Source organism: Oncorhynchus clarkii, unplaced genomic scaffold, assembly GCF_045791955.1.
Source record: "Oncorhynchus clarkii lewisi isolate Uvic-CL-2024 unplaced genomic scaffold, UVic_Ocla_1.0 unplaced_contig_12495_pilon_pilon, whole genome shotgun sequence".
NCBI lineage: Eukaryota > Metazoa > Chordata > Actinopteri > Salmoniformes > Salmonidae > Oncorhynchus > Oncorhynchus clarkii.
In genome coordinates this window covers 113994-125559 of record NW_027258111.1, presented here as the reverse complement: position 1 = coordinate 125559, position 11566 = coordinate 113994, and the positions used below count along the sequence as shown (strand labels likewise).

General features: G+C 44.8%; 1 protein-coding gene across 5 annotated transcripts in view; it reads right to left on the bottom strand.

The window, feature by feature from the left end:
- Positions 1–2072: 2072 nt before the first annotated feature.
- The window catches only part of LOC139395693 (zinc finger protein 850-like), a 31069-nt gene continuing 21575 nt past the window's right edge, over positions 2073–11566 (bottom strand). The window contains exons 4-8 of one of the 5 annotated variants that reach the window (XR_011630572.1): positions 11210–11318; positions 10008–11023; positions 5255–5555; positions 2948–5051; positions 2073–2897 (exon numbers count right to left, since the gene is read on the bottom strand). Coding sequence is in view for 4 of the 5 variants with exons in the window: in XM_071143029.1 (XP_070999130.1) it covers positions 3325–5051; positions 5255–5555; positions 10008–11023; positions 11210–11318 (3153 nt within the window). In the remaining variant the exon portion in view is untranslated. Of the gene's footprint in view, positions 2898–2933; positions 5052–5254; positions 5556–10007; positions 11024–11209; positions 11319–11566 lie in introns of those variants that run through there. The other 4 variants (XM_071143030.1, XM_071143029.1, XM_071143031.1 and 1 more) reach the window with 4 other exon arrangements.

Genomic DNA, 11566 nt, shown 5'->3' with positions numbered 1-11566 from the left:
CACCTCATCTGAATTGGCACCACTACTCCCCCAGTAGACTCCATTACATTATCCAGCACCTCATCTGAATTGGCACCACTACTCCCCCAGTAGACTCCATTACGTTATCCAGCACCTCATCTGAATTGGCACCACTACACCCCCAGTAGACTCCATTACATTATCCAGCACCTCATCTGAATTGGCACCACTACTCCCCCAGTAGACTCCATTACGTTATCCAGCACCTCATCTGAATTGGCACCACTACACCCTCAGTAGACTCCATTACGTTATCCAGCACCTCATCTGAATTGGCACCACTACACCCTCAGTAGACTCCATTACGTTATCCAGCGCCTCTTCACTGAAATGGGCCAACCTGACACAGCTCATCCTGCTCAGGTGAAGTCGACCCAAGAGACAACTGGCTGATGCCTTTTCTAATGCCTCTAAGGTATTTCAGACGGTTGCTAGGTGACCTCGTTACTGAAGACTGGCTGTTTTTTATGATTGTGTTTTGCTTTTCCTGTATAATGTTTATTTTAAATGTGTAGTTGAATGTGTTGATGTGTATTTTTTTTTAACCTTTATTTAACCAGGCAAGTCAGTTAAGAACAAATTCTTATTTTCAATGACGGCCGAGGAACAGTGGGTTAACTGCCTGTTCAGGGGCAGAACGACAGCTCGGGGGTTTGAACTTGCAACCTTCCGGTTATTAGTCCAACGCTCTAACCACTAGGCTACCCTGCCAACCCAGTATTGTGGTGCTATCCAGGGCTCATCTGGGAAAGAGACCTTGGTCTCAGCTTTGACTCTCTGTCAAAATAAAAGGTACAAAAAAAAATAAACCCAGCCTATTGCCCTCTTCACCTCTACCATAGTAGGGTGCATCCCCTCTCCTTCTGACAGAGAAACCCAGCCTATTACCCTCTTCATCTCTACCATAGTAGGGTGCGTTCTCTCTCTCCTTCTGACAGAGGAGAAACCCAGCCTATTGCCCTCTTCATCTCTACCATAGTAGGGTGTGTCCCCTCTCGTTCTCTCTCTCCTTCTGACAGAGAAACCCAGCCTATTGCCCTCTTCACCTCTACCATAGTAGGGTGCGTCCCCTCTCCTTCTGACAGAGAAACCCAGCCTATTGCCCTCTTCACCTTTACCATAGTAGGGTGTGTCCCCTCTCGTTCTCTCTCTCCTTCTGACAGAGAAACCCAACCTATTGCCCTCTTCACCTCTACCATAGTAGGGTGGTTCCCCTCTCATTCTCTCTCTCCTTCTGACAGAGGAACCCAGCCTATTGCCCTCTTCATCTCTACCATAGTAGGGTGCGTCCCCTCTCCTTCTGACAGAGGAGAAACCCAGCCTATTGCCCTCTTCACCTCTACCATAGTAGGGTGGTCCCCTCTCATTCTCTCCTTCTGACAGAGGAGAAATGCTTTAGCCATCGTCTCCGCTTCCTCCTATCTTACTGCCATATCCTCCCACTGGTCAACACGGGATCCTATCCCTTCTGAACCCCACTCATCCTCTTGATCGTCCCCCACACTTCTCGCCCTTCCAATGCTAGCCTTGTGTATACGGTACGAAAGTGATCCGTCGTTTTCCAGGAAGTAGCCTGGTAGTCTATTCCCTTTTGTAGAGGAGTTTTGAATGGTTTTGAATGGTCTTCATTGTAAAAACATCATCAAATTCATCTGGGAGAAGTACATTCATCCACAAACAAGAATATATTCTGAATGCTGATTGGCTGACAGCCTCGGTATAATAAAGCAATAAGGCCCGAGGGGGTGTGGTATAGGCCAATATACCACCAAGTTTATAATATTTCACAAATTTGATGATAGAATTGTCAAAGCCCGTTCAAAAAAAGATGGGGACCCCGGAAGCATGAAGCAGGACGACGCCCCTGATTACCGCTGTAGCGAATCGGAACGCAAGCTCACGAGACCTCTGGATGGTTGTACCAGGCTAGATCCTCTCCACTAAAACCAGAAACCACATATGTTGAAGAGGTGTCGTAGTAGTGGCATGCCGTAGTGTAAATGTCATCAACAACATCAACAACGATTGCGGACAATGAAAGGACTAGCACATTCACTATCTATACTTTTATTTCCATTGTTCACGTAACATGATTATGACATCACGTAACATGATTATGACATCACTTAACATGATTATGACATCACATCCATATCACTATACCACAAACACCTCATTCTGAAATGATTGTCCACACACACACACACGCTTCTTTCAGCAATATCCTACTCTGAACAATCTCGACATTCTAAAACAACTAACATCGTTTGCTAAGATTATGAACATTGATATTAAAAGACAAGTTATTGTAAAGTGTTAAGAACAGGGAAGAAGAGCTACTCTACGGACTACAAACCTAATATTTGGATTGTTGCATAATTAGCATATTTAATCACATGAATTAACCATAATAAAATAGAAAGAACAATGAGCACTTTATTAAAATGTTTATAGACACCACCGGCTCGTTTGCTCATGTCATTTCTCACGTTGGATTGACTGATGTGTGATAGTATGTTTTGTTTGTCTGCTTCATACCGTTCAGTCTGCTGTCGTTATACACCTTTTCATGCTATTCTCTTTCTTTTTTATAGTTTAAATGTATTTGATACAAATTGGCTTAATCTTGAAACCATTAACCTTTCACAAAAAACATTGCTCACTTAAAATAAAAAATACAATTCTTGCGAAACATGCATCAGTGTGCAGATATATATATATATATATATTACATTATGAGGTCATCATTGTTCATCATTCCCAGTCTAAACCGGCACCTCGTTAGGAGACCAACGGTCATCAAGCGGCACTCTTTCAATCATCACGATTATCCACCCTACTAGCATCCACTAACTGTAGAGGCTCCTCCTCTTCATCTTACTAGCTTCCACTAACTGTAGAGGCTCCTCCTCCTCCTCCTCTTCACCCTACTAGCATCCATTGACTGTAGAGGCTCCTCCTCTTCCTCTTCACCCTACTAGCATCCACTAACTGTAGAGGCTCCTCCTCTTCATCTTACTAGCTTCCACTAACTGTAGAGGCTCCTCCTCCTCCTCCTCTTCACCCTACTAGCATCCATTGACTGTAGAGGCTCCTCCTCTTCCTCTTCACCCTACTAGCATCCACTAACTGTAGAGGCTCCTCCTCTTCATCTTACTAGCGTCCACTAACTGTAGAGGCTCCTCCTCCTCTTCACCCTACTAGCATCCATTGACTGTAGAGGCTGCTCCTTCTCCTCTTCACCCTACTAGCATCCACTAACTGCGGAGGCAGCCTCCACTTCTTCATCATCATCATCAATACTTATGGAATACTCTTCACATCTTTAGTCCGAACCTCTTCAGTTTTTGTGTTCTGATGGATCTTCTTGTGTCGTCCCAGCTTCATAGAACTGGTGAATGTCTTACCACATTCGGCACAGCTGTACGGTCTCTCTCCTGTATGAGATCTGTTGTGTATCGTGAGTTCAGAAGCTTTTCTGAAGGTTTTCTCGCAGACAGAGCAGGAGAAAGGTCTCTCTCCCGAGTGTGTCCGTAGGTGTTCTTTCAGGCGCCCTGCTTGAGAGAAACTATTCCCACACACAAAGCAGCAGTGGGGTTTTTCTCCTGTGTGTAACTGCTGATGTCTTTTTAAGGCAGAGGAGAAGCTGAACCGCTTGTCACAATGGGGGCAGGGGTACGGTTTCTCTCCAGTGTGTACTTTCTGGTGGTCTTGCAGATGTCTTTTCTGAGTGAACTGCTTCTCGCACACAGTGCAACTGAAGGGCTTCTCTCCTGTGTGGATCCTCATGTGTAACTTGAATGCGGACAACTTCTGGCAATCTCTCCTACATATGTTACAGGTATAAGGACTCTCCCCCATGTGGACTTTGCTGTGCGTTTTGAGGTACGACGCAGTAGTGAAGCGCTTCCCACACACAGAGCAGCAGTGTGGTTTCTCTCCCGAGTGCGTCGGGTAGTGTTCCTTCAAACGTGACAGTTGAACAAAACCTTTCCCACACACTGTGCAAATGTGAGGTTTCTCTTCTCTGTGTAACTTCTTGTGTCTATTCAGAGCTATGGTGGAACCGAACATCTTGTCGCAGTCTGAGCAACCGTAAGGTTTTTCAACTGAATGCACACTCTCGTGTCTTCTCAGATGTCCTTTGTGGTTGAACTGCTTCCCACACACAGAGCAGCTGTACCTCAGAGCTGTATTGTGGTTCACCTGGTGTTGTTCAGTTTCTCCTGATGTTGACGGACTCTCCTCTGCCTCGGAACTCGGAGGATTGAGACGAGGAGGATCCAAGTCCAATCCAACTTCTTCTCCATCAGAATTGATCAGAACACCAAATTCCTCCTCCTCCTCCTCCTCATCTTCCTCCTTCAGTCCTTCGTTTTTAGCATTCATCTCTGGTGTTTGGTTGTGGTTGTCAAACTCAACAGGTTGTGGTAGTCCAGGTGGTAGATGGGTCTTCTGATGTTTCCATAGGTTGTGGGAACTGGTGAAGCTCTGGCCACATTCAGTGCAGCTGTAAGGTTTCTCCCCTGTGTGATCTCTGTGGTGGACTTTAAGGTCTGCTGGTCTTGCAAAACTCTTCCTGCATACAGAGCAGGAGTAAGGTTTCTCTCCTGTGTGCGTCCGGAAATGTTGCTTCAAACGCGATGATTGGGTAAAACTCTTCCCACACACAGAGCAGGGGTAAGGTTTCTCTCCAGTGTGTGTCAGCAGGTGTATTTTCATGGCTCCCAAATGGGCAAACTTCATCCCGCAGGTGGGGCAGTGGTAAGGTTTCTCTCCAGTGTGTGTTTTCAGATGTGCTTTCAGGTGTCCCTTCTCACGGAATTGGTTTCCACACAAAGTACAGGGGTAAGGCTTCTCTCCTGTGTGAATTCTCATGTGTTTTTGTAGCGCCGATAATTTTTGGCAGTCTTTTCCACACACTGAACAGCAGTGAGAGCTCTTAGCGTTGTGATTCTCCTGGTGATGTTCAGGTTCTCCTGATGTAGAGGGACTCTCATCAATGTCAGAACTCTGACTGGGATTATATCCTGTGTGAAAGAAATTGGAACAAGTTAAACAAAGCAGCAGACGAGTCAAGAGAAAATCCCCAGGTTTTACTGACATCCTGGCTGGAGGATTCCGGATTTCCTGTTTATTCCCTGCTGATTCCGGGAATCTTCCAACCAGGATTTCTGAAAAACCTGGGCATTTTGGGAAAGTTTACCTGACTCACAAACTCATCTCAACATACCAAGAAGAGAAGGATCCCAGTCCATTTCTTCTCCATCAGAATTAATCAGCCCAACAACTTCCTCCTCCTCTTCTTCCTCCTCTTCTTCTTCTTCTTCTTCTTCTTCTTCTTCTTCTTCTTCTTCTTCTTCTTCTTCTTCTTCTTCTTCTTCTTCCTCCTCCTCCTCCAGTTCTTCAGTTTTAATCTTCAGTCCAAGTGTTTGCTCCTCCTCTTTCACGCCAACAGTCATCCCAGCAGTTTGAGTGGAGGATTCACTATGGCTCTGGTCAGAAGGCAGAGACTCTGTGGGTTTGTGCCCAGCCTGGTGAGAAAATAATAAACGTTTATTTAGGATGGAGAATAACAATCAAAATGGTTCAAATGGCCTTAAAATGTTATTTTTGGTCCACCAGCCACTCAAATGTCTTACCAGCTAAACTATTAATAATATCGGTGCTTAAATGACACCAACAAAACACAAAAAAAAACAGATGTGCATGCTTTGTAATGTTTCAACTAGTAAAAAGTAATGTGGTATTTAGTCCAATCACTTTTTTGTGACCCCGTTAATCAGCCAGTGAAAGTGCAGGGCGCCAAATTCAAACAGAAATCTCATAATTCAAATTCAGCAAACATACATCTTATACAATTTTAAAAGGTAATCTTGTTGTTAATCCCACCAAAGTGTCCGATTTCAAAAAGGCTTTACAGCGAAAGCACACTAAACGATTATGTTAGGTCACCGCCAAGTCACAGAAAAAAACAGCCATAAAGCAGAAATAGAGATATAATTAATCACTAACCTTTGATGATCTTCATCAGATGACACTCATAGGACTTCATGTTACACAATACATGTATGTTTTGTTTGATAAAGTGCATATTTATATCCAAAAATCTCATGTTACATTGGCGTGTTATGTTCAGTAGTTCCAAAACATGCAGTGATTTTGCAGAGAGCCACTTCAAGTTACAGAAATACTCATCATAAATGTTGATAAAAGATACAACTGTTATACATGGAACTTTAGATAAACTTATCCTTAATGCAACCGGTGTCTCAGATTTTTTTTTTTACTTTACGGAAAAATACCATGCAATAATCTGAGTACAGCACTCGGAGACCAAAACAGCCAAACAGATATCCGCCATGTTGTGGAGTCAACATTAGTCAGAAATGGCGTTATAAATATTAACTTACCTTTGATGATCTTCATCAGAATGCACTCCCAGGAATCCCAGTTCCACAATAAATGTTTAATTTGTTCGATAAAGTTCATAATTTATGTCCAAATACCTCCTTGTTGTTAGCGCGTTCAGCCCCGTAGTCCATATTAATGACGCCCGAGCAGACGCGCGTTTACTAGGACCACACGAAAAGTTTAAAAAAGTTCCATTACAGTCCGTAGAAACACGTCAAACGAAGTATAGAATCAATCTTTAGGATGTTTTTAACATAAATCTTCAATAATGTTCCAACCGGAGAATTCCCGTGTCTGTAGAAATGCAATGGAACGCAAGCTAACTTCCACGTGACCGCGCATGGTCAGCTGCTCCTGGCAGACCTCTGACTCGTTCCCCTCTCATTCCCCCTTCACAGTAGAAGCATCAACCAAGGTTCTAAAGACTGTTGACATCGAGTGGAAGCCTTAGGAAGTGCAAGATGACCAATATCCCGCTGTATCTTCAATAGGGGATGAGTTGAAATGCCCAGCCATAAGAAGTTTTTATGGCGGTGGGTTACCGTGGGAACGGGACTCATGTTTGTGCTTGTGAGATTGAGTCTGATTAGTAGAAGTGCTACGTTCTCTTCCCTAGCGTGTTGAAACTCAAACATTGAAAAACCAACCTAGCTTGTGAACAAAACCACGTAGATAGAAAAGAAACAACGTGACACTTCAGTCGACTTTTCTTTTCAAGTAAATTAGACAAACTTTTATACCTGTGCCCTGCGCTTCTAAAAATGAATATTTTAACTCAGCTCTTCACGTGCGCACAGCCCCCCAGCCAGGCAGCGTTGCAACACGAGGTGGGATAGGCTATAGTAGTCGCAGTTCTTGGACTTTGTGCGATTCATTTTCCAGTTAAGAAACAAAACCGGCAGATGGCAGGTGTTAATTTTAGGCCCTGGCCACCTGAATGAAGAGACGTTGGATTCACTTTCCCAGGATACAAATTAAACTTCTGTGTTCTCGTGACAGCGCAGGTGGTTTCACACTATCTAGGGGGCAGAGTCGATGAGAGTCAAAGGTGACAGGAGACAGCGTGACAGGACACAGGTGACAGGAGACAGGTGACAGGTGACAGCGTGATGCAAACAGACGGGCTTCTATTAACATAAAAGGCTCATCTTGGATCTTCCAGAGCTCTACAGGGGTCGCTGCAGGACAGGACTAGCTAGACGCTGCAGGACAGGACTAGCTAGACGCTGCAGGACAGGACTAGCCAAGAGTTGCAGGACAGGACTAGCCAGACGCTGCAGGACAGGACTAGCCAGACGCTGCAGGACAGGACTAGCCAGACGCTGCAGGACAGGACTAGCCAGACGCTGCAGGACAGGACAAGCCAAACGCTGCAGGACAGGACTAGCCAGACGCTGCAGGACAGGACTAGCCAGACGCTGCAGGACAGGACTAGCCAGACGCTGCAGGACACGACTAGCCAGACGCTGCAGAACACGACTAGCCAGACGCTGCAGGACACGACTAGCCAGACGCTGCAGGACACGACTAGCCAGACGCTGCAGGACACGACTAGCCAGACGCTGCAGGACACGACTAGCCAGACGCTGCAGGACACGACTAGCCAGACGCTGCAGGACACGACTAGCCAGACGCTGCAGGACACGACTAGCCAGACGCTGCAGGACACGACTAGCCAGACGCTGCAGGACAGGCCTAGCCAGACGCTGCAGGACAGGCCTAGCCAGACGCTGCAGGACAGGCCTAGCCAGACGCTGCAGGACAGGCCTAGCTAAACGCTGCAGGACAGGACTAGCCAAAAGCTGCAGGACAGGACTAGCCAAACGCTGCAGGACAGGACTAGCCAAATGCTGCAGGACAGGACTAGCCAGACGCTGCAGGACAGGACTAGCCAGACGCTGCAGGACAGGACTAGCCAAACGCTGCAGGACAGGACTAGCCAAACTTTAAGTGACATGTGCTCTTCAGAACGCTCTTTCTCCATAGTGAGAGCTGCAGACCTTGAAGTCTATAGGGAGTCCATTAGAGGGCTGCCTCACCCTTGTTAGGGGAACCACGCTCAGCTGGTATCTAGGCTGTGATCCTGCTGCACCACAGTCCTGACTAAAATGCATGCTCAATGGAGAGTCTCCCAATGGATCATTTTTGTACATTTTTTATTTTATTTTACCGTTATTTAACTAGGCAAGTCAGTTACAAAACCAGTTATGCATTAGGGGGCGCTATTCAAATTTTTGGATGAAAAACGTTCCCGTTTTAAACAAGATATTTTGTCACGAAAAGATGCTCGACTATGCATATAATTGCAGCTTTGGAAAGAAAACACTATGACGTTTCCAAAACTGCAAAGATATTGTCTGTGAGTGCCACAGAACTGATGTTACAGGCGAAACCCAGATAAAAATCCAAACAGGAAGTGCCGCATTTTTTAAAACCGCCTCATGCCAATGACTCCTTATTTGGCTGTGAATGAGCTACGAACGAGCTTACGTTTTCCACGTATCCCCCAAGGTGTCTACAGCATTGTGACGTCTTTTTACGCATTTCCATTGAAGAATAGCCGTAAGGGACCATATATAGCAAGTGGTCACATGGTGTCTCCCGCAGAAAATCTTGCGTAAAATACTGAGGTAGCCATTTTTCCAATCGCTTCTTATGAGAAACCAATTGCCTCGACGGATATATTATCGAATAGATATGTTAAAAACACCTTGAGGATGGATCTTAAACAACGTTTGCCGTGTTTCTGTCGATATTATGGAGTTAATTTTGAAAAAAGTTTGGCGTTGTAGTGGTAGCATTTTCCGGTTGATTTCTCAGCCAAGCATGATGAACAAACGGGAGCTATTTCGCCTACAAAAATAATATTTTTTGAAAAAAGGAACATTTGTTATCTAACTGGGAGTCTCCTGAGTGAAAGCATCCGAAGTTCTTCAAAGGTAAATGATTTAATTTGGTTGCTTTTCTTAGTTTCGTGAAAATGTTGCCTGCTGCCAGCAGAGCTAGCATAGCATTATGCCATGATAAACTTACACAAATGCTTGTCTAGCGTTGGCTGTAACGCATATTTTGAAAATCTGAGATGACAGTGTTGTTAACAAAAGGCTAAGCTTGTGTTTGAATATATTTATTTCATTTGCGATTTTCATGAATAGGAAAAGTTACTAGGGGTATTTATGTCCGCTGCGTTATGCTAATTCGTTTGAGGCTATGATTACGATCCCGGATCCGGGATTGCTCGTCGCAAGAGGTTTTAAGAACAAATTCTTACTTAAGATGATAGCCTATCGGGGAACAGTGGGTTAACTGCCTTGTTCAGGGGCAGAACAACAGATTTTTTACCTTGTAAACTCGGGGATTCGATCCAGCAACCTTTTGGTTACTGGCCCATTGCTCTAACGACTAGGCTAATGCTTAGTCCAGGGCTAGTCTTAATCTGTGTCTGGGACATGGGCCTTTAGAATTAAAGGTGAAAGATTGGCCCTATATGAAGGACAAAAGTTGAGCTTTATTGAGAGGACCACAGCAACTTGGACAAAAGTTGGGTTGATAGAATAATAATTTCCACCGACCTTGACCAGTATATTCGGGAAGACAGCAGCATCTTGTAGAAGTGGAATCCCACTCCCAGTAGCCTGGTTAAGGCTCACAGCACCACAGATCCCCGAAGAGTTACGCTGGTGTCTCAGTAGGTTCTCAGAGAGCGAGAACCTCATTCCACACCCGGAGCACTGATACGGTTTCTCTCCAGTGTGAACTCTCTGGTGTTTCAGCAGCTTTGACTCGATAGTGAAACTCTTCCCACATTCGGTGCATTGGTACAGGTTCTCCCCAGTGTGGATTCTCTGATGTTCCTTCAGCTTGGTTGAAGTGGAGAAGCTCTGGTCACAATGGAAACATTTGTAGAAGTTGACTCCAGTGTGTGATTGAGCATGTATTTTCAAGGACACCAGTTGAGCAAATCCCTTACCGCATTCTCCACATTGGTACGGCGTTTCTCCGGTGTGGAGTCGTTCATGCTTCACAAGTGTCCCAGATAGAGCAAAGCGCTTGGGGCAGTAGGAGCAGCAGTAAGGTCTCTCGCCAGTGTGCACTCTCTCGTGGTTCTTCAGCTTGGCCGCAGTGGAGAAAGTCTTTTCACAATGAGCACAGAGGAAAGGTTTCTCGCCTGTGTGTGTCTGTTGGTGAGATTTTAGGTGCGCCAACTGAGAAAAACTCTTCCCGCACTCGGGGCAGCTATAAGGTTTCTCACCCGAGTGCAACAACTGGTGTCTCTTCAAGTCTCCCATGTGAGTAAACCTGCTCCCGCAGTCAGAGCAGGGGTACGGCTTCTCTCCACTGTGCACTTTCTGGTGCGTCTTGAGGTTTGCGGCTTGGGAGAAGCCCTTCCCACACACCATACACTCGTAAGGCTTCTCTCCTGTGTGTGTTCTCTGGTGTAGCATTAGTTTGTAGGAGCTGGATAGTTCTTTTCCACACGTTGAGCAGATGTGAGGGCCCAGAGCTTTGTTGTTCTCCTGGTGTTGGTCAGGTCCTCCTAATGTAGAGGGACTCGCCTCACTCTCAGAGCAATGGTCAGGTCTCTCTGCTGTGGTAAAGAGGTCGTATGGATAAGTAAGCACCTCAAATATGTTAAGATTTGAGACTGTCAATAATATAGATGTTTCTTAATTTGGGTAATTGGAAATACACAATTTATTTAAATTTCCTAAAATAAAGTAAACGTGAATGTGTAGGCTAACCCATACCTTAATAAATTAATCTTTGAACTCACCAAAAGCAGGATCTTCCTCCTCTTCTTTTACTTTGACATCTAGTACTAGACTGAGACCAGACTCCTCTACAACTGTGGGTTCAACCTGGTTGTTTTGGTCAACATAAGCCTAGGGTTAATAATCAGACAACTCATTCAGTATAATATGTCAACAGCAGCATGAATCTTAGTTATATTGTGTTAAGGGCCTTAATGACTGGTTTAAGGGTGCAAAATTCCAGTAACTTTCTTAAAAAATTCAATTTTTTTCCAGAAATACAAGTTGGAAGATTCCTGGAATCAGAAAGAAATAAGCAGGAAATCTGGAATCCACCAACACAGATTTAAAAATAAAACTTATTAAGAAGGAAAATAAAT